The following is a 23,863-nucleotide window of genomic DNA, read 5'->3' as shown; positions in this document are numbered from 1 at the left end:
ATATATCTTTAGTCAGTAGTCGCATTATTGGTGTGAGCCAGCTATGAGAAATCACTGGCTCCTTTCTACATAGAGTGAAAGCACCAGCATCATAATGTCTTAAGATTTAGTGAAATATGGTATAGTTATTTTGGCCAATTCTGACACTGTATCATAAGAGGATTTGGGGCTTTTGTAAGATGTGAAAGACAGACTAAAAAATCCATAATGTTGCGGTTGGGAAATATAAGTTGAAATGAGTTATGTTACTTTTCTTTATCATGTAGCGGTGAGTTCCAGGGTTATCCAGCTTCACAGATCACAGGACTGTGAGATCTTTGCAGGAAGGGTCCTGGTCCTGTTTGTTCTTTACCTGTAGTTAATGACTGTGGCTTTATAATAGGTAAAAGATGGTAATGGCTAAAAGATGGCAGTGTTTATTTAAACTGTAACTGATTAATTTCGTGAGTATTCCCTGCCTGGGTGGATAGGCAGTGGCGGAATCCTCCCTTCATGACATCTTGCTGGGATTACTTTGCAGAAGATAATGCTGGGTAGGTCCTTGGTCTGATATCTCTAGGAGACTGTACAACTTCGATGAGTCTCAATGTGTTGTGACTTATTTTTATTTCATTTATTAATTTAAAAAATAACACTTATCATCTTTATCCACAGGAGTGAAGCCCAGATCTGGTTGGGCTATTGATCCGTTTGGACATTCACCAACAATGGCTTATCTTCTAAACCGTGCTGGACTTTCTCATATGCTTATCCAGAGAGTTCATTATGCGGTTAAAAAACACTTTGCACTGCATAAAACACTGGAGTTTTTTTGGAGACAGAATTGGGGTATGTAAGTTTTGATGAAAGTTGATCCCACTTGACCTAGATACTATTTCACAAGGGTTATGAACTTATGCCACTGTGGGTTTTGTTCACTGTCAGTCTTGAAAAATCAGGTTACCTAAAGATACTCACTCTCGTAATTATTTTTTCCATGTACTTGTGTCAAGATTCTTTTCATAATCCCAATATTTATAGAGCATAGGAGAATCTTTTTATGACTGAAGAAAGTAGATAAATATAAGGAGTTAGTATTTACCATAATGCTTTCACTTGCTTCTGTTTCAGAAAGCACATGTTTTATCACAAAGTTGAACATACTTTAGAACTGATAGCCAGTCATACATCTTATATTCAGCCACTGTTCTTTCTCTCTCTTGTCTCTACATCTTGTAAGAATTGCCTTTGAAAGCCTTAATCCTGTCCTCCTAAAACAGCCCTAATATCACAATATCACTTGTTTTCACATTGTGTTCTGTGGGCACCTAGGCATTCTAAGGACATACTTCTGCAGCTCTTTATTCGGAGAGAGGAGACGAGGTCTAGGCCTCTTGGAAGGCCTTTGCCTTTCTCAACCATCTAATTCAGACCACCTTATTTTCTATTTTTTTATCTAGCCCTTCTTATGGGCCATGTATTATGCTACCTCTGTTTTTTATCCTTTCCCATTTAACCTTTTTAATATAATTCCTTTTTTATGGTAAATAAATAGAGGCTTAGATATGTGAAGCCATTTGCCAAACGTCATACAGGTCGTAGATAGAGAGCAGAGATTTGAATCTAGTTATGTGTAGTTCCTGAAGCCCAGGCTCCTAACCTTTGTCACTGTGTTTTCGACTTCATCTGAAAGAATTATTTTGTTTATAAAACAGTGCTGGGAAATTACTGCATTACATTATACTTGTTTTCCTGTGTAATGTAGACCCCTTAAGTGTTTCAGAAAAATCATTTGTAAATCTAGACAGTAACTTTCTTATATGCACTGCTGTTTTTTTCAGTAAGGAAAGCAATGAGCTATACAGTTTTTTAATTCTAGAAAATTAAACCTGTAGGGAGAACAAGAACTTGTAGGGGACTGCATTCTGTGTAGTTTGATCAAATGTTAAGGAGCACATTAATTTGAAAATCAAAGAACTGTTAATTTGAAGAAGCCTTACACGAACAATTGCCCATAAATATCAGTTAGTAAGAAATTATTGAGTATTTTATATATTTAAATATTTTGCTAGGAAGAAATAATCCTTGCTTATAGGGAAATTCCAGTCTAATTTGATAAAATACAGATACAGCCATATGTAGCAGATAAAATTAAGTATATAAATTTGCTGCAAAAGAGTAGAGCATAAGGAGAGTTAGTAGGGTATGTAGTATGCCCTTATCCATATGAGAGAAGAGTTTTAGGACTTGGGACAACTTTTTGTGATGACTATATGCTCATAGTAAGCATCAGTGACTGGCATCTACAGTGTCATAGTTGTGAATGTGATTCAGTGAAACAACTGACAGCACTGAAATACATAGATTTTAATAGTTTTAAATTTGGAAAACAACAGGTAATTATTTTAACTAAATGGATAAAACTGGAATATTTTAGGACTTAATAAATTTGAACAATGTTGCTTTTTAAAAAATGTTTTTGAATTAAGTTGAGCTTGTCCGTGTGTTCCAGTTCTTAATGAAGCAGTTATTTTCACTTCTTAAAGATGTAAAATTTTTTTGTTTTTCTGTTATAAAAGCAATACATACTCATTGCTGAAAATTGGAAATCCATACGTAAATAAAGGGTGGGAGGTTATTTGAAAGCACAGGATCATATTCACAAAGATAACTTTTAACTACTAGTTAAGTCCTCCAGTCTTACTTGTTGGTAGGCTTCTGACCTCTCTAGGCCAGTGGTATCAACATGTGAGAGCATTGTGGTTTTAATTAAAAATAATTCTACATCAGGAATCAGTGCTCATTTTCCATATCTTACTGTTTTGTTTTGTTTTTATTTTTGTTTTGCTTTATGAAAATTACCTTTTCTTTTCCTGTGCTTCTTTCTTGGTAAAAAGTCCCATTGACTGACTCTTTCTTGGGAAACATAGGGTGAGACTGTAGACTTTCCTGGGTTGCACATCTTCTGCTCACCACAAGAGGAAATTCTCTCCAAGAAGGAATTTCTCCAATGTTTTTGTAAATCTATGCCCCACACTTCTTCCTTTGTTCTTCCAGTTCCCTTTTTTACTCTCTTCATTTCTTCTTCTCACCCAGCCTCTGCAGCTAATATCATGGTCTCTCTCAGTGAATCCTGTTACCTGAAGTGGGAACAGATACAGCAGGAGCTGGCAGCCAGGGATGGACATGGTTTTGGATGAGCCAGTTGTAACTTTTACTACTGCTCAGTTTGTATCCCTCCAGGTCAGCTGGCGCTGGTTCATGGTGGGGCTTTTCTGTCTCTGCTATGCTTAGATAGAAGAGGTAGATAGAGAATGAGATGTGTGAGTATCTTCCTTCAGACAGGTGGTCAGTAAATGCCACTGGGGTATGCCTACCGAAGTTAAAGGGGCTGGTGATTTAGGATAGAGCTAAATCAGCATTACTTTGTGTAAAGTAATGGCATTTTGAATATTTTTTGGGAAAACAAATTTTATAAATGCAGGTTTGTGTGTTGGCTCTTTATTTTAGATATGGGATCTGTCACAGATATTTTATGCCACATGATGCCCTTCTACAGCTATGACATCCCTCACACTTGTGGACCTGATCCTAAAATATGCTGCCAGTTTGATTTTAAACGGCTTCCTGGAGGCAGATTTGGTTGTCCCTGGGGAGTCCCCCCAGAAACAATACATCCTGGAAATGTCCAAAGCAGGTATGAAAATGCATATTTCATAAGACAGCATCTTGAATAAAGTAGCCACTCAGCTTCTAGTTGCTGAAGGGTTGAACAAATGGGCTTCCGTAGCCAGCATTATCCTTACTTGAGGTATTCATTCAAACCAGATCTAAAGCAACTTAAAAATGCCAGAGCCTTGACTATGCCTGTTATGTGTTGCAGTTTAATGGAAAGTGGACAATACAAGATCAATATATAATGGATCACCTATAATACACTATTACTACCATTTCCTTTGCCCTTATTATAAAAGCCTTCTACTGTGTTTGATTGATTTCATATACTTTTGTTGATAATAAAACTTTTGGTCCCTATTGTACAAATTGGTAAGAAAAGCAACTCAACTGCAAAAACACATTTATTGAAATGGAACACCTAAAGAGTATAATTATCTGTTCTCTTAATAACAATTTCAATAATAGTGAATGCTTCTAAGCTCTGGTGAATACACCTTTGCATCATTCTGATGTTTTTGACTTAAAGTAAACTTTAATTAGGAATATTTATACTTAAATATATTTAAATAAAAATCAAAGGAATGAATCCTTTCTTTAGAAGAAAATTGTGCTAATGATGGAAGCGTCTCATTAAACCAACTTATGGGTAGTTTCTAATATTGGTACTTTTAAAGTTTAATTTCTTCTCTTAAAAATTAGCAGTGTATTAAAATAAATCATTGTGGTATAATATGAAAACACTAAACTCTGCTAGGAAAATAATATAGCCCACTAAATAAATTAAATAAATAATGTTTTTCACTATTAAATCAGTTTATTTTAAAAAGAAAAGTTACTTAAAATAATGTGTGTGAGGAAGAAGGTGAAATGAGATTTTTTTTACCTTCAGGGAGTCCTTAGAATCACAAAGATATTTCAGTGTAAGCCTCTCATTGTGGCTGACATGAAGATGTTTCAGCATGGCAGCCTTCTTAAAGCCATGGGGCCCTTCTATCAAAATCTGACTTTAATAGTTGTTTAGAAAAACTGCCCAAGGTTAGGGATTGACTTGGTTTCATTTTCTTGGTTCCTACAACCATGAAAACTAGTGAGAAATTATGAACAACCTGCTTTCTAGCTAGGGTTGGGCTAAGTAGGCATAAGAGAATAAGCCAGTGTATTGTGTGGTAGAAGATGTAGTAAAAAGGAAGGGGTGAGTGGGGGCACCCTGGCCTGTCTAGTTGGGCAAATAGCTGTTTATATTTACAGGTGTTTATGCTACTCTCTGCTCAGGTGAACACGGTTGGGGAAGTTCTTAAAAGTTAACCAGATGTTTCAGCTGGGGAGTCCCAGTGCCTTCCTAGGTATTGTGACCTCTTTGTTCTCTCTTTCTTGGAGTGCTGCTGAGACTGCCTGAGGCCTATTATCTAGGAAAAGAAGGCTTTTTGTATAATCCTTTTGCTATGTCATCTAACCTTTCAACAATTGCCCCTCAGGATGATACCTTGTGCTCAGTTAGTTCCAGTGATTTTGAAAGTGATTTCCAGGCACCTGGAGGCATACTGTTGAATGAGTCTATATATTATTTAGATATTTTTTTTTCTTTTTAAACTCCTCAACAAGTCTTGAAATGTTAACTCTACTGTTTACTTCAGATCCATATATCACCTTCTTTTTGACCTGATCATGAATTGACATCAAACACAGACATTCCAGCTCACTGGCACCTTTCAAGCTCCCAACTTTTTTTGAGACAGGTTCTCCTTCTGTCACCCAGGCTGAAGTACAATGGCACCACAGCTCACTGCAGCCTCCATCACACAGGCTCATGCAGTTCTCCCACCTTAGCCCCCTGAGTAGCTGGGAGCACAGGCACGTGCCATCATGCTCAACTAATTTTTTAAAAACGTTCTGTAGAGACAAGGTTTCCCTATGTTGCCCAGGTCTTGAACACCTGCAGTCAAATGATCCTCCTGCCTTGCACTCCCAAAGTGCTAGGATTGCAGGTATGAGCCACCATGCCCAGCCCTGTTCTACTTTTTAATGTTCCAAAGAAATTGAAATTTAACCGTAATGTACGGATGGCATCTTTTGGTAAGTCCAGCTCAGCAGGTCCTTCTACTTTGCAAGTAAAGAAATACCATTCTTTGTCAAGTTCATTTTTGGATAAGTACTGTATACTTTAAGTTGGCTTTTTCCATTGACTGTCAGATGATTTGATGTTTCAGGGATTTTCTTCTTCTTGGATACAGTTAAGTTGACATTTGTTACATGGTAAAATAAATCAGGATCAAATTATATCTGTATGTCTTCAAATGTGATGTTGGGTCAGTTGGTTCACTTTATATTTAGTGAGTGAGTTCTTCATTACAGGCTGGTTACTTGGCTTTCCCAGTGTTGACACTTTCTGGACAGGCTTGAGACTTAGGGTAGATGTGAAGTGTAAAACCATGCCATTAATGTATGTGATTTCTCTTCTCTATATATGCTTTACACATATATATACAAGATAGTGTATATCTAATAGTAAACCCTTTTTCATGCTGGCTGCCTAGGAAATCTAGTTGGAGCTCAATTATATCTTGTATCTGTGATTTATGTAGTGGATATTTTTACTCATTTTTTTGGTAGTCTTCTTTCTATGGGTTAATCTCATTGTTTATGTGTTTTTTATTGTAAGTAACCTAAAGTATTTTGGTAAATGTAGAATGTTAGTAAATTAGAAGTAAAGATAACGTAATGTGCTGAATGCTAATCTTAGAAAACTAAGAGCATTATATGTTACATTATATGTTATGTAAAGATACTATGGTTATATTTTACTCACCAAGGTATTATGTTATTGTTAAAATTTTATATTTGCAAAGCAATTTCAGATATTATAAATGTCAAAAGAACCATATGAGATTTAAATTTAGTTAAATGTTTATAATATTTATAAAATGTGTCTTTCCATCATTGATATTCTTTCATAAGTTTTTATATTGTGAATGTGAATTTACTTTTGGATTATTCTTGAAGTAAAAATTAAAATACTAATTTAAAAAAACTTGTCATTTAATCACTAATTTCTTAAGCTTTGTCTTTGTAAACATTGTGAACTGCTCTGGGTTCGTCAGCTTGTATAATTTGATTTTCACAAGCCCTTTCTTAGTTTGTATTCTCAGACTTTCTTAAATAATGCCGTAATTCAATGATTTCCCAAGGATATTCTGCAGAATAATATCATAGGTTGTGAAACATAAAAGCTATTCCATCAAGCCATTGCTTAGAACTCAGAGAGGTAGAAACCAAAATAGTTAATTCAACTCCTAATCCTTACCTGATGAACAGTATTGGAAAGGACACTGTGACAAATACTGAGATTATTGATGGCAGGTGTTAAGTGGGCTGAATTTTTTTCTTTAGAAGAGGAAATATGGCTCTATAAAATGTTATGGAGTAACATTTATTCCCTTTTGTTTTCGTTCAAAGTATACTTTTTTCTGTGTTTAATCAGATAATTTTAGATTAGATTAGAGAAAGGAATACGACAAAGCAAACTTCAAAGTCTGTATATGTGGGAAATCCTTATTGTCTTACTAGACTAAATTATTTTAACACATGTGCTATCTGGTATTCAATCTCTGTGGCTGGGCTTTAGGAAGTCATTGGTGCCTCAGTAATTATATGCCAAGTTGTTATATGACCATATTTCTCCAAAGATAATCCATTGGAAACTTATGAGTTTTTCCTCCTGATAAGAATTTATGAATATTTTTAAAGGATAATGAAAATTAGTGTGATAAAGTCTGTCTTTACATTATACTAATCTTGCAGATAGATAAAATATACAATAATTTCTTTTGTTATACTTTTGAATTTAGTTATTTCCCTTTTAGCCAGTTGCCACATTCACCTTTTCTTAATCGAATTCATACTTTTCTGTTTTTTTTTTTGTAGGGCTCGGATGCTACTAGATCAGTACCGAAAGAAGTCAAAGCTTTTTCGTACCAAAGTTCTCCTGGCTCCACTAGGAGATGATTTCCGCTACTGTGAATACACAGAATGGGATTTACAGTTTAAGAATTATCAGCAGCTTTTTGATTATATGAATTCTCAGTCCAAGTTTAAAGTTAAGGTAATGAGAAGATATTTATGATTCCATATTTGAAGTTGAGCCTTTATTATTAAATTAGACTATAACAGAAATCCTTAGTTTCTTTGTCCTGTACCACAGTGCTTTAATTCTTATGTAAAAGTATAATCCATTAGGAAGAAAATTATTATATGCTATAGTTCCATATCTCAAGTTGTACCTTTCCTACCACTCCTTGTGGGATTAAAGAGGAATTTGCTTTTATGTGATTGAGAATAGGTACCTACTAAGTTGTGATATTTAGTCTTCAGGGCTGTCCTGTTTTTTTTTTTTTTTTTTTTAAACCAACATTGAAAGTCAATTGTTTCTCTCTGCCAGTTGCATCCATGTAATTTAGTAGCATGACTGGCAGCTGCAGATGAACATGTCATGAATTTTGCAAACAAATGCCCTATGTCCAGGGAATAAATATACTAGCATTTTTTTTTAAGTGAGAAGACTTCTAAAATTAATAATTTGCCTGTGGTTCTTACTCTTTTTTTCCTTAGGAAAATTTCAAATGTACCATAAAGTTCTGAAAATAGCAAAAATTGTCCCCCTTCTCCCCATATCCATGGCTCAGCTACAACATTCTTCAGCTCAAGACCACTCTTGTTTCAGCTGTTCCCCACTGCTGTCTCACTCTTCCCCACAGGATTTTGTGTAGTTTCATCTATAAATATTTCAGTGTGTATCTCTAAATTATAAAGATTCTGTTTAAAAATATAACCATAATACCATTATCACATCTAAAAAAAATAATAATTTCATAATATATATCTGGGCAGATTCAAATTTTCCTGATCTTATAAAAAACAATTCTTTAAACACATGATTTGAGTCAAAATTCAAATAAGAATCATATATTGCATTTAATCAATAAGTCTTTTTTAATTACAAAATTGATTTATTGATACATAATTATATATATTTATGGGACACATATGAATTTTGATACATGCAAAGAATGTCTAATGATCAAATCAGGGTATTTAGGATATCTACCACCTCAAATTTTGTCCTTTCTTTGTATTGGGAAAATAGTCTATTAAAGTCTCTTTTTGTTTTAAATGTGTCTTAGAGACTCTACATAAGAAAATTAATTATTCAGCATGTTTATTATTCTACATATTGACCTGTCAAAGTGGAAGATCTGTGAAAATACTATAGAAAGGAAGTGATGTTACTATGTAGGAAATTTGAAAGTTAATGGGGAACCATAGTTTATATAGTAAGAATTCAAATTTATTAACTAAACCTAAGTAATATCAAATAGATAAATAAACCTAATAAAGTATCAACTTTATTCAGGATCATTGCAGCTGATTTTTTGTTAGATTATGAACTTGAAGCCTAGGGGTATGTTTAAATTATGCTTGTGTTTTCCCCAGAGATGATACTCATACATGAATATATGTTCAGAGGAGGGAGTATGTAGATGAGGATCTTATCATTAGAAGCACCTCATTTCCTGTCTGACAGAAAAATTAGATCCTGATTTTAGTATTTTACCTATTTCCTCCTTTCTTTGCCTACTAGAACAGTTTTTTAAAAGTAATTTTAAAAATTGAAGTGCCACATGCACAGAAGTGGACAAACCATAAGTGTACATAGACTTTTACAAGTTTAAAAGTCTGCATGTTACTACCATCCAGATTAAGGCTTTGAACTTTTATTATCTTTCAGTCTCCTTCCAGTCATCACCAACTGCTACAAAAGTAACCACTACTTTCATGTCTGTCACCATGATTAGTGTTGCCTGTTCCTGAATTTTATATGATGGGAACTAGATGCATGTACTTTGTGTCAGGGTTTTTCCTTACACGTTATGTTTGCAAGATCCATTTATCCTGTTGCATGTAGCAGTAGTTCATTCCTTTTTAGTGCTGTATAGTATCTCTAGTATTCATTTATTGATGAATACACCACAGTTTATTTATTATATTGTTATTGGGTATTTGGGATTGTTATCCGGTTTCTATTACAAATAAGGCTACTTTGAATATTTTGCGCATATTTTGGTTACTTGTATATGGTTATAAAATGAGATGGAAGTTTTTGGCGCATTGAGTATGCACATGTTCAGCTTTAGTATACATTGCCAAACTATTCCAAAAATAGATGCATCATTTGTTGTGTTGTATGACAGTTTCAGTTCCACACCCTTTCTCAGTTTGTATTGTCAGGATTTTTGTTTTCAATTTTTATCCTTTTGATAGATGGGGTGGTTTTATCTTGTATTTCTTCCATGGTTAATGAGGTTGAGCCTCTTTTCATACATTTATTGCCATTTGGGTATCCTCTTTTGTGAAGTACCTATTTAAGTATTTTGATGATTTTTTAATTAAATTGAATTGTCTTTTTCTTACTGTTTATAGGTCTTTGGTACATTTTGAATTGTATATATTTTCAGATAAAAGTTATGCAAATGTTGTCTCCTGCTATATAGCCTGCATTTTCATTTTCTCATGTTGTCTTTTGATGAACAGTTGTTCTTAATTTTAATTAATTAAATATAACTTTTTTTATGTTTAGAACTTGTTTCTTTTTAAGAAATTCTTGTTTATCATGTGGTTGTGAAACTATATTTCTTATGAAGCTATCCTCTAGAAGCTTTACTGTCTTGCCTTCAAGACAGTAAAGGTCTATAATCTATCTGAAATGGATTGCTGTGAATTGTGTGAGGGTAGGAATCAAGATGTGTTCTGGCTTATATAGATATCCAGCACTATTTATTGAAAAGACCATACTTTCTCCCACAGCACCTTGGTGTCATCTTTGTCATTAATCATGAGTGAGACTGTATTTGTGTGTGGACCTGTGTCTAGACTCTCTATTCACTTTTATTCATCTATTTGACTCATCTCACACTGTCTTATTAATACTATAGTTTTATAATAGGTCTTAATATCCAATAGTAAAAGTCTTCCAGTTTTGTTCTCCTTCTCAAGATTACATTGGTTACTGTTAGTAACCTTTGTAGTTCTATGTAGATAGGTTTAGGTCATCTTTAAATATCTACCAAAAAAAATTGAGGGGGATTTTGATTGGGATTGCATTGAATATGTGGTTTGATTTGAGCACAATTAACTACTTTACAATTATTGGGCCATCTAATCGATGAGTATGGTGTATTTTGTGTATTGATGCAATTGACTTTTGCATTTTAGCCTTTTATCCAGTAACTTTGTTAAATTTATTTATTATTTTTAGTTATTTGTGGATTCCGTATGGATTTCCTATGTATGAATAACTTCTGTATTTTAGCCTTTTATCCAGTAACCTTGTTATATTTATTTATTATTTTTAGTTATTTGTAGATTCCTTATGGATTTCCTGTGCATGAATAATGGCATATTTAATTCTTTCTTTCCAAAGCTTTAACTCTTTCAATCTACTTTCTTACCATGTGCAATGGCTGTGTCCTCTCATATAATGTGTAGAAGTGGTGAGAGCAGACAATTTTCTAGGCGAGAAAACATTGTTTCATCATCGGTCGTAATGTTTGCTGTAGAATTTTGTAGATTCCGTTTATGAGATTATAGAATTTTCCTTATATTCTTCATTTACAGAGTGTTTTTTCATGACCAGATACTAAATTTTATTATTTTCTTCTTCTAGGACATTGCTTTCTATTAGGTCTTATGTCTTGTGCAAATGATTGGACCAGTACCCAAAGATGAAAATTTGGTAGAGTAATAGGGTCCACCTTAATGCATTTTCTTTCACTCCAAAATTTTTGTCCCTTAAGTTCTCGCTGCTTTAGTTCTTTAACGTCTTCAAAGCTTTTTCTTTCTATAGTTTATCCAGTTATATCTGTTTCTTGTGAGATACTTAAAGTTAGTTTGTCTGAACTGGAAGCATAAATTTACTTCTTTTAATGAAAAGAACAATAAAAGAAAATAACTGAGTTTAGATGGCTGAAAAATTGACACGGCCTAGCCAAGACAGTCACTTTGCCATTTATTTAATAATTTTGTAATTTTTCTTATGTGTTGTTCTGATAGAGCTCTTATATTTAAGATTGAAGTTGTTGCCTTTAAATGTAAAAACCATGTGAATATTTTTACTTGGTTATTTTTTAAGATGTCTTAAATATTTACTTTTTATGAGCTACCAAGGTACTTTCTAGAGAAATTTACTTAAATAATTGCTTTAAAAAATTCTCTAGCACAGGTACTGAGTTATTTTTCTACTCTCAGAGATTGAATTAGGTTTTTGAGGAAGGCTACTAGGCTACTTACCTAAACTTTGCTCTGGGACATTGCCGGGAAGGAAGTATTTTTATCTTGGCTCATATCAAAAATTAATTGAAATATTTTCAAAGGGTATACTCTGTTGTTAATACTAAATCTGTAGTGTGCCATAGATTTCTAAACTTTGAAGTTCAAAAGGATATTTATTATCTAAGTAAAATCTTTTGTTTATAGGTAAGGAAAGTGAGACTCAGAAATATATAGATCATAGAATATTTTGTCACTCTTATTATGTATACTTTCCTGAGCTTATCTGTACCTGCTGAATATGAAGCTAATGCGTATTTCCTTCTATTTATGGCTCTCATTTCTTGTATGGTTACACACATACACACACACTCACACACACTCACACACGAGTCTGCTTCCTACTAATGCTTCTGAGTAATAATATTCTTAATGTTAGCTAAAACATATTGAGTACTTATTATTTGCTGTAAATTGTTTAAGGTAATTTTTTTAACTTATTTAGTTATCTGAACATACTCTGGTAGGTCCTGTGATTATTCCCATTGTAGATGAGGAAATTTGAGGCACAAATAGATTTACTTGAGGTCTCGAACTCCTGAACTTAGGTGATCCACGCACCTTGGCCTTCCAAAGTGCTGGAAAGTGTGAGCCACCGCACCTGGCCACTCTGTTTTCTTAAACAAGTCAAAAAAAGTCGAAATACTGTAATTCATAAAATTTGTAAAGTGGGAAGAATCCACACTGTATTTTAGTGAAGCCAAGATAAGAGTAGGGAATAGTTGAAAATTGCTTATCTTTAATATAAATATAAGGATTTAGAAATAATAATCTATTTTACTGTAAAAATGTCTTATAGCACAATTAGATTACAATCACTTATATTTATTTGCCTAATTAGTATCATTGTTGTAAATGTTCCAGTTGAAATTTTGTCTTTGAAGTGAAGAAATGATAGCTAAAGCTTATACCATTATTTGCCAGTCATGATTGTAAGCTTTTTACTTAGAGCCCTATTTACTGTAACATGGGTAGACAAAGAAGTTATGTAATATGCTCAAAACACATGTCAGATAAATGGTAGAGATGGAATTCAAACCTATGCTATTGCTATGCTAGATCAAAATGACTTGCAATATCTGTGTTTGTGTATGTGTGTTTGTGTGTATGTATACGCGTAGGAAACAACAAAATCAGCATCTTTCTATTAAAAGGAACACATTCCCTGTTAAATAATCTATTTATTTTTGACAAGACTGTCTTTTAATATCTGTTTACATGATTTGGTGTAGTGTCTTTTGTCTTTGATTTGTAGAATGATTTAGACTCATAAAAATGAATTTCTTACTACTGATTTAAATCGTTAGTCAGAAAGACCAGCATGTTTAAGCAGTCAGACTTGCCATTCTTGTCACTCTGTGTATTTAACTTCTACTCAGTGTTACCTACTGGTAGAGTAAGTTCATTTTTAAAAAAATGACCTCCTATTTCTTAAGTCCCTTCTGCTTCACAAGAATTCAACTGGGGGAAAAGGGATATAGATGAGGGTATGATATATGAAATACCTTATGGCTAACAAAATTATTCTTTTAGACTTTATGGCTAATGAAACTATTGTTCTAGACTTCTGGAACACTTTGCTCAAAATATGTCTTTTATTTTTGCTGTTGCCCTCATCTTTCATTCATCCGGATTAATCCATGCCAAATCCTTGCACACTACGAAATTCTAGATACATGTAGGAGTTTTCATAGTCACTGATTTGTAGATCTAAATAGCCCTTCTCCTAACTGCTGAAGTGTATACGTTTTCCTTTAGTTTAATTTGGGCCTTAATGCAAGTAAAATAAAGAGTCACTATTATTTTCTTCCCTGCTTCTGGTTTTTGTAAAATCTGAACTATATGTTCATCTTAACTTGGAAACACATCTTAAATATTTATTATTAACTTTTCCTAACAGGTTAAGAAGTAAATAATTTTAAGGTAGAAATGAATAATTGAAGTGTATTTTTTTTTTAACTAGATACAGTTTGGAACTTTATCAGATTATTTTGATGCACTGGATAAAGCAGATGAAACTCAGGGAGAGAAGGGTCAATCGATGTTCCCTGTTCTAAGTGGAGATTTTTTCACTTATGCCGATCGAGATGATCATTACTGGAGTGGCTACTTTACATCCAGACCCTTTTACAAACGAATGGATAGAATCTTGGAATCCCATTTAAGGTACTTTTACCTTTCTATAACTACATCTATTTATTCACTTTCTTTATATTATCATAGCCTTTTTGTAGAGTTTTGCGTAATATACATCATTCATGTAGTACATTATGTAGTGTTAAGCTCTAAGCATTTAATGTAATTGTGAAATCTTAATGCAATCAGAAAGAGGTCTCCAAACTATAATCAAATTATTACATGAGTTTTTGTTCTGGAAGGAAAAGTAGTTTAATTAGATTTTTAAGGAGTTGTATTCTGCATTTTGCATTTTTCTAATTAATATACTGTGTTATTTGTACACCATATTAATATTCAGTGACGCTATCATGAGTGTCTGCTGGCTAGTAATCTGTTGGGCTTCTCATTGGAAACGTAGGTGAGCATCACAGAAGCAAATAGGGTCTCTCAGCAGCCAAATGTGAGCTTCAAAGTTCACAATCCCAAACTAATGTATTTTATATGTGGGAGAACTTTAGGCTTTATCTCAGTTCGTTCTTACTTGAAGCACACTTCTGTAGGTACAGTTATCTGCATAGAAGAACAACATTTGAAAAAACAATAACTGATGGGGCAGATAGTGATTAAGAATGTAAATGGATACAGAGAAGACCCTACAGAAAAGTCCATAGAAAACACAAAAACACTAACCCGACACTATCCAGTAGAACTTTCAATCGCTGATAGAATGTTCTGTAATGATACATTCTGTTTCTGCACTGTCCAATATGGTAGTCATTAGGCACATGTGACTATTGAGCACTTGAAATGTGCCCATTTAATTTTAATTAACTTAAATGTTAATAGCCATGTGTGGCTATGGCTACGATATTGGAGAGCGTGGTCGTAAGTAACTGAGGCTGATTGTTGATAAAGTTAAACTACTCCAGAGGCTCCCAAGGCTTTCTCTATGTACAGCCTAGTAAAGTAGTTCATTTTTATGATGAATCTTGATGTTTGAGTTAGATTGTACTTACTTTCTTTTACATAGTAGTGGACATTGAGTACATTTTGGAAAGGCTTTTTATTAAAAATTGTGAATTTTCTTAAGAGTTGCATTTTTATATGGTGGTGGTTTTTGTTTATTGTTAATATTGTGCTGCTATTAAATATTATTATTTCAAAAGCCTAGCCTTTTACTGTTACTTGGTATATGCCAAAAAATATATATCTCACTTAAAAAATTATTTTAGATACATATTATTGTACATATTTATAGAGTACATGTGATATTTTGATATAAGCGTATAGTATATAATAATCAAATCATAATTTGTACATTCATCATTTATTATATATTTCAAAATAACTAAAAGGGTAGAATTGGAATGTTTCTAACACAAAGAAATAACTGTTTGTGGTAATGTATTATATCTCATTAAATTTAAAATAATGTTTACATATTATAACGACTATCCATTCTTACACTATAGAATGTCAACCAGTTATCTGTTACACTGTTTTAAACTTTTCTGTTATAAAGTGGAGTATATTCTCAATAATGTAGAGATACTTTTTGACCACCAAATTAGTGATTTTTAAGTGTCAAGTATTTTTTAGTGGCAAAAAGAATATTGGTTTATCTTAATTTATTGAACATATTCAAGGCATTGTGGTTACTGCTAGTAATATATTTAGAAAATTCTGCTGCACTGAAACAAACCAAAAAAACCATACAATAGTTGTGACTTTTCAGATGTATTAATTTATTAGCACATAAGTTTGTCTGAAAACAGTAATATTTCATCCCTATGCTCATTTGTAAAATGTAGACAAAATATAAAAGTATAAAGAAAACAGTATTTCCCAAATCTTCTTTTTAACATTTGGGACATCTGTATATAGATATGTACTCCTTTTAAAACCAGGAATATTTGCCATGGATATACATGGGGATATATACACAATTTAGTTAATTCAAGCTTAGTGACTTTTATGCCATATTTTTGGAAGGGCTAGAATTTAAAAGTGGAGTTTGTTTACTGTCCTTTGATTATTTCTACAGTTTAGAGAAATTCATCATTTTACAAACAAAAAAAGTGTTTCCAGTGTCTCCTCTTTTCTGAATCTTGATACGTTTTGAAGTTGTCTTGGTTCTCTCTCTCCATTGTCCTTAAAACATATGTCGTGTTTAGAACCTTCTTATACTTTTTACTTAATCAAACCATGTCTCCTTTTAAAAAGTTTTCAAGAAAAACCTACCTCGAGCCATATCCTTTGATGAAGACACATAAAAGGTGAAAATTATAGCCCCCATATGAAAGCTATTCTTAGAATAAAGGTCGTTTTTTTTCCTTAAAAATATACTACACAGGACATCTTTTTTGTTTTGCTTTTGTTTAAGAGACAGAGTCTTGGCTCTGTTGCCCAGGCTGGAGTGTTGCAGTATGATCCTAGTTTGCTGTGGCCTCAAACTCTGGGCTCAAACGATCCTCCCACCTCAGCCTCCTGAGTAGCTAGGACTAAAGGTGTATGTTACCACACCTGGCTGAGATAGAGTCTTGCTATGTTGTTGTCAAGTCTGGTCTCGAACTCTTGGATTCAAATGATTTTCCTGCCTTGGTCTCCCAAGATGCTAGGATTACAGGCATAAGCTACCATGCCCCGCTGACATCCTGTTTATCATTTTTCAGTTTGTATTGTTAAATTCTCTATGTCTTTTGTATGTTATTATTCAAAACTGAAACTAACCCTTGCCTCTGAGCTATTCTTGGGCCTTAATTTTCTGCCTCTCTTCTCTGCTTGTTCTGCTCACATGACCATGCGTTTCTTTTTCATTTCTCTTAATGTATATATGTGAGAGTAAATGACATTCTGGTGATGTTCATGGCCTATGTGTGTGTTGCTCTTCGAGAGAAGAAAGGACAGAGATATTTACCAGCTTTTACTGCTGTGTCCAGATATTTTTTCACTGTGTTACACATAAATAAGCCTGTCTTGCTGCCAACAGGACTGGCTTCTTTCCAGGATCATCTAGAACAAGGAACCCTGATACCAGTGTAGACGTGGTATTTTTCGATGATTGAGAATGTAAATGTGTTATAAGGATACATTGGTCATTTTATATGAATTATTATTACCAATATCTTTTTCACAAATTGCTTGTACTGAAATTATGGATTTAAAAAATTTAGAAAGTATCAGTATCACATGTTTCAGATTATAAGCTAAAATGTTTGTTTGAAAATTAAAATATGACTTTTATGCAATTAGGGCTGCTGAAATTCTTTACTATTTCGCCCTGAGACAAGCTCACAAATACAAGATAAATACATTTCTCTCATCGTCACTTTACACGGCACTGACAGAAGCCAGAAGGAATTTGGGACTGTTTCAACATCATGATGCTATCACAGGAACTGCAAAAGATTGGGTGGTTGTGGATTATGGCACCAGGTAATCTAATTATAGAAAAATCATCTTTAAAAAAATCTTTTAAAAGTGTGGGTAATAAAATTATATCTTTTGATGAAGTTGTTAGTGCATATCAAACCGCATTAACAATGATATCACTCCTAAGTATTGCAATAGCAAAACAGCACCAATATTCAAAGATTTTTTAAGAAATCAGTTGACAGAGTCCTACCTGCGCCACCTTTTTATTGCAGTGCATTTCTGCAAATAGGGTAGTAAAACACTATTACTGCTGTTTAAAGCTGATCCTGTCTTTTATTAAATACAGTGTGATGATTGGGGTTATCTTCTTGACCAAGGACTTGGCATCAAATAAAACATACTTATAATCTAGATAAAGATTCCTACTTCATTGTATGTCAATTTAATCTCATCCTAATTCATATCCAGTTGTTCTTGTATACTTCTTTTTTGTTTAAGAGGTACATTGACATAAAAGAATAAGCTGAGAAATATAGCCAGGAAGGAAAAAGACTTATAAACCTTATCATATATGGATAATACAAGCCATTGGGGATGAGAAAGGATGACCTGGATGTTGATATCAAAACCACCTTTAACTCATTGAAGGGCTGTCAGATGGGTAAGGAAATAGAAGCTAAGTTATTTCTATATTAAAGAATTTGAAACAATGAGTATAGGCATGGTCTGAGATAGCAGAGGACTTGGCAAACAGTGCTTCCTAATGAGAAAAAGACCTTACTTTTTGTAATAGGTAGTTCTCTATCCTCATGCCAGAGTTTGGATGACCATTCATTCATTAGGATCAGTGTAAAGGGGGATTCCCAGATTAGGGAAGGAGTTTTGACTATTTTATTTACTGTAGATTAGACTATTCTTCCTGATATTGTTTTTTATCCACAATGTTATGCTTTGATAGTATTTTAAAATAATTTAAAATATACTATGATTTTCTTAAAGAATAGATTTAAAAAGTGAATATCCTTATTACTACTCCTGGATGAGAAAAGCATATACAACAAATAAAAACAATATTAAAAAATTGACTCAGATCTTACATTACTAATGGTAATAAATGTTAATTAAATTTTTAGTTATAATATTTTGACTGACTTTCTAGAAATTGGGGGAAAAAGATATTCTTGGGGTTTCATTAGTGGACTTCAGTCCTTAAAAAATACATTCAAAGTAGTATCCTGAATATCTTCTCCATTTTTCTTACGGCAAGTATATTTGACACCCACCTATTGATATTGATCTGGAGTTAAAGCAGAAAATGCTCACTAGATGATAAAGATGGTATTTCTCCCACAGAAAGCATTTTTGAAAGTAAGGCCATATCCTCCATTTTTCCTTCTCACCTGCTCCTGGCCTGCTTGGTTTGTTAAGAGTTTAAAAATGAGACTTAGAATCAGACTAGGGTAGAGCTCCTGAGAGGACATGGAAAAGTCATTTTCCTACACTGCCTACTTGCTGTCTCTGGCTGCCATATTGAAAGAGATTTGCTTATAGGTCATTGATCTGTGGCTACAGAACATTTTTTGTATCATGACCTTTCTGGAAGAGCCATCATTTGTTCTCCATATGTTTTGTATTGCTTTTAGCTTTTAAAAACTTCCCCATGCAGAATTACATGTTAGAGAAGAAAAGGCAGTAATTCTCAAATTGTACTTGGCGTTTGTAAATTTGCTATGTAAGTACTTCACACTTCATTGAAGTCATCAACAATTACCAAGTCATTAGCACAGACCTTTTAAGGAGGAAATTTCAAAACACAAGCTAGGGAATTATTAACAAAGAGGTAGTTGGTATTGGGTGTTCTTTGAACTTGGATTGATGACTACTGTTCGTTCAGATTTGGCAGAAATGTCCCTATGAACAAGTGCATGAATTAGGGGTGCATTTAGCTACGAGTAATAGCAACTAGAAACAGAATAAATCCTGTCCTGCTTGTTTTTATGTCAAATGAAAGAAATCTGTAGATAACTGGTTCCGGTACAACAGCTCCACAGTGTTATCGGACTTTCAGGCCCTTCTTTCTTCTCTGCCATAGTAGGAGGACTCTGAGAGCCATGGTCTCAACAATAAATTGAATGTTTATAAAGTTATAAACTGGAAAGCAAGAATACATCATGGCATATATGGAGATTAATTCTAATCATTTCATGAAAAAATGAATTGGATTGGGACAATGTTTGTAATAGACATGCGGGTTAAAAGTATTAATAGATAATGTGGCTTATGTGGAAGAGAAGAAGAAATGGTAATGAGAGAAATGTTTTAGAATTCTGCTAATTATTCCTAACTTGTAATTAAGGTAAGTGGGAGAAAACAGAACAAAGGGTGAGGATGAGGGTCCTAAAATATAGATTGAACTATATAGTGGCAGACAAGCTAACATATCCTTAATAAAACAGCCATGGCAGCAAACTAGGAAACTGATTCCCAAGTGATTCTTCCTGAAGTGTATTCCATATTAATAGGATAAGTGCATGTTTGGAAATTATAGGCCCTGAAAACCATATTCATGAAATATTGAAACATTTAGAATTTTGTTTTACCCAATGTTTTCCAAATAAATGTACTTTTTTTCATTTAGTTTTGTTTTAAACAAAACAGCTCCATACATCCCGAGAAAGCATTTGGGGAGTGATACACTATAGTCTTTAGTCTCATCTTATGAGAAGGCTGCATGTGTGCCTTTAGTATGCAAACATTGATTCCTGGCTTTCGCTCAGTTTAATTAGGACTCTTTAATACATCTGTGGTTTTAGGTGTTGGAGAACATGACTTTTCCACTGCAGATTCAGGCTGCCTAATAAAGACAGTCCTGTAGACAATAGAAATAAACTTAGATTGAGGGTCTTATTGTCATAACTGAACCATATTCATTCATGTGGTGTTTTAGTATGGTGAAAACACTTAACTCTATCTAGGAAAACATTTGAATGTATTGGGAAATTTAATTAGATTATGGCATGAACTCAAATCCATAAGATTGTAGTATTAAAATTATAGATTTGCCATGTAAATTTATTTAATGACATTGATAATGAGCACTTACATCTCTGAAGAAAATATTAATGCTCTGCAAAAAAAGAAGGTGTTGGGAAAACTGACTAGCCATGTGCAGAAAGCAGAAACTGGACCCCTTCCTGACACCTTACACTAAAATTAACTCCAGATGGATTAAAGACTTAAACATAAGACCTAACACCATTAAAACCCTAGAAGAAAATCTAGGGAAAACCATTCAGGACACTTTACAAAAGAAGACATATATGAGGCCAACAAACATGAAAAAATGCTCATCATCACTGGTCATTAGAGAAATACAAATCAAAACTACATTGAGATACCATCTCATGCCAGTTAGAATGGCTAGCATTAAAAAAGCTGGAGACAACAGGTACTGGACAGGATGTGGAGAAATGGGAACACTTTTACAGTGTTGGTGGGAGTGTGAATTAGTTAAACCATTGTGGACGACAGTGTGGCGATTCCTCAAGGACCTAGAAATAGATATTCCATTTGGCCCAGCAATCCCATTACTGGGTATATATATCCCTAGTATTATAAATCATTCTATTATAAGGACACATGGACACGAATGTTCATTGCAGCACTGTTTGCAATAGCAAAGACCTGGAACCAATCCAAATGCCCATCGATGATAGACTGGACAGTGAAAATGTGGCACATATACACCATAGAATACTATGCAGTCATAAAAAGCAATGACTTTGTGTCCTTTGTAGGGATATGGTTGAACCTGGAAACCATCATTCTCAGCAAACTGACACAAGAACAGAAAATCAAACCGCATGTTTTCACTCATAGGCAGGTGTTGAAGAATGAGAAAACATGGACACAGGGAGGGGAGCATCACACACTGGAGTCTGTTGGGGGGAACTAGGGGAGGACAGTGGGGGGTGGGGAGTTGGGGAGGGGTAACATGGGGAGAAATGCCAGATATAGGTGATGGGGAGGAAGGCAGCAAACCACATTGCCATGTATGTACCTATGCAACAATCTTGCATGTCCTTCACATGTGCCCCAAAACCTAAAACTCAATAAAATATATATTTTTTTACAGAAAGAAGTTACTTCTTTTACAGGTTTTTTTTAGTTGTTGTTATTGTTGCATGACAACGAAAATGTCTTTAAGGCATAGATCTAAAGTTGCTTTCTGTATTGGAAAAAATAATATAATTGAAAATGTCATTAGCGAGGATTCTCTACAAACTTCTCCAATATGAATTTGCCTAGGGATGCCTGGCCTGTAAAGCCTTCAAGAAACATAACTGAATTTGAAAAAAAAAAAATCTTCAAGCAAGTTCTTTTTTCATGAGTAGGGCTTCAGCAGTAGCTGGTGATGTACTGAGGATGTATTTCAGAATCGATCTGGAATCAGTAGACTTTTGAATCCTTAGACATAAAAATACAATTTGTAGGATTTCAATGTAGTTAGTAATTTCATTGACCAAAAAAATTAACAGGGATGAAGACAACTTTATTATTCACATCTGTCAAAAGCTCTTGTCCTCCTTGTTATTTTGAACAAGAACATGAAACTAAATTAAAATATCTATTTTAATTCTTGGGGTATGACTTTTATACTGGTGGAATTTTCTTGTGAACTGAATTATCTCATGTTTTTCTTTGTTTTTAGAACCCTTATTAGAGCTTTTTCTAAAGTAGCAAATAATTGGTTTTTGACAGAATGCCTTAAGGTTATTGGAGTGAGTCTACTGAATATTATTATTTGGTGCAATATTCATAGAAACTGTAAGTAGTTTGAGTATGTTTATATATTTCAGGTGTGTCCAGAAAGCTTTCAGTTTTAAATGAATCCTTGTCAATGATATCTTCTGATTAGCTATTTTTCTAAGTACTTAGTTCTGGAGAAAAAAAGAGCAGGTTTGTTCTCTTTGAATACAAGATGAAGATACTGGTGGTTTGGCTATTAGAAATGAAACTGAAAATATTGTATGCAGATTTTTAAATTATTTCTCGGACTAATAAAATTTTTGGTTTACAGACTTTTTCATTCATTAATGGTTTTGGAGAAGATAATTGGAAATTCTGCATTTCTTCTTATTTTGAAAGACAAACTCACATATGACTCTTACTCTTCTGATACCTTCCTGGAGATGGTTAGTTGATTTAATTTATAGTCATCTTAAAAATATGTGATTATATTGTTCTTGAATTAGAAAAGAGTATAAGCTTAATGAGAGCCATTGAAATATAATTTTTTTGCACATTTGAAAGAATTTGTATCACTTAATATAAATTACCTATATGTTTGTCTTTTCTATAAATATTTCAAAGTATGTGAAATATATAGTGTTTTAGAGCTATTAAGATGTTAGTAAGGCAACTGGGCATTATAATTAGTTGTTTTGCTTGGCTTTAATTAGAAACCCCTTGATATTTAAATTTTTATAAGATCTTAATCCATTCTTGCTGAACTTGAATTTGAATAGTGTTTTGGTTTCAGGATGAGTCCATGGAGTGTTAAGTAAAATTTAAAAATTACTGTTCATTTTTATAGGATTTGAAACAAAAATCACAGGATTCTCTGCCACAAAAAAATATAATAAGGCTGAGTGCGGAGCCAAGGTAAATTCATAATTTCTTATAAATGTTTACCACTTTTCTGGCTTAATATTTTTTGTTTTTATGGTTCTGGTCTTCAGTTAGCGTATATTTTAAGGCAGTATTCCATTTAATCAATTTAGTAATTTAAAAACTCCTAAAAATATGGATTTTCTTCCATGACTGTGTTATGTTCAGTACTAGTAGCTAACACAGTGCTTAGTACATCGCTGAACAAACTATTATAACAATTAACATTTATCACTGATATAAGGTGATAAATGTTAATTGTTATAATAATAAGGTATAGAATGATAAATATGTGGCTTATAAAGCATTTTCTTATCTCTGTAATATTAATTTTAGATTATATTCTTTCTTGATTAACCTTTCAAGCTTTTCATTTCTAAATGAAAGAAGAAACTTTATTATTATTAGAAAATCGGGCCGGGCGCGGTGGCTCACGCCTGTAATCCCAGTACTTTGGGAGGCCGAGGCGGGTGGATCACGAGGTCAAGAGATCAGGACCATCCTGATCAACATGGTGAAACCCCGTCCCTACTAAAAATAAAAAAAAATCAGCTGGGCATGGTGGTGCGTGCCTGTAATCCCAGCTACTCAGGAGGCTGAGACAGGATAATTGCCTGAACCCAGGAGGCGGAGGTTGCGGTGAGCCGAGATCGCGCCATTGCAC

General features: G+C 33.6%; 1 protein-coding gene across 1 annotated transcript in view; it reads left to right on the top strand.

Annotated features, from left to right (window-relative positions):
• MAN2A1 (mannosidase alpha class 2A member 1) overlaps positions 1 to 23,863 on the top strand; it is a 170,003-nt gene that overhangs the window by 71,434 nt on the left and 74,706 nt on the right. The window contains exons 6-12 of the mRNA XM_017527221.2: positions 655 to 828; positions 3,490 to 3,676; positions 7,579 to 7,756; positions 14,000 to 14,202; positions 17,407 to 17,589; positions 22,610 to 22,724; positions 23,126 to 23,193. Of these exons, the coding sequence (XP_017382710.1) occupies positions 655 to 828; positions 3,490 to 3,676; positions 7,579 to 7,756; positions 14,000 to 14,202; positions 17,407 to 17,589; positions 22,610 to 22,724; positions 23,126 to 23,193 (1,108 nt within the window). The remainder of the gene's footprint in view (positions 1 to 654; positions 829 to 3,489; positions 3,677 to 7,578; positions 7,757 to 13,999; positions 14,203 to 17,406; positions 17,590 to 22,609; positions 22,725 to 23,125; positions 23,194 to 23,863) is intronic.

Source organism: Cebus imitator, unplaced genomic scaffold (genome assembly GCF_001604975.1).
Source record: "Cebus imitator isolate Cc_AM_T3 unplaced genomic scaffold, Cebus_imitator-1.0 Scaffold46, whole genome shotgun sequence".
NCBI classification, from domain to species: domain Eukaryota; kingdom Metazoa; phylum Chordata; class Mammalia; order Primates; family Cebidae; genus Cebus; species Cebus imitator.
Note: the sequence above shows the minus strand (reverse complement) of the source record. Positions and strands in the feature narration are given on the sequence as shown.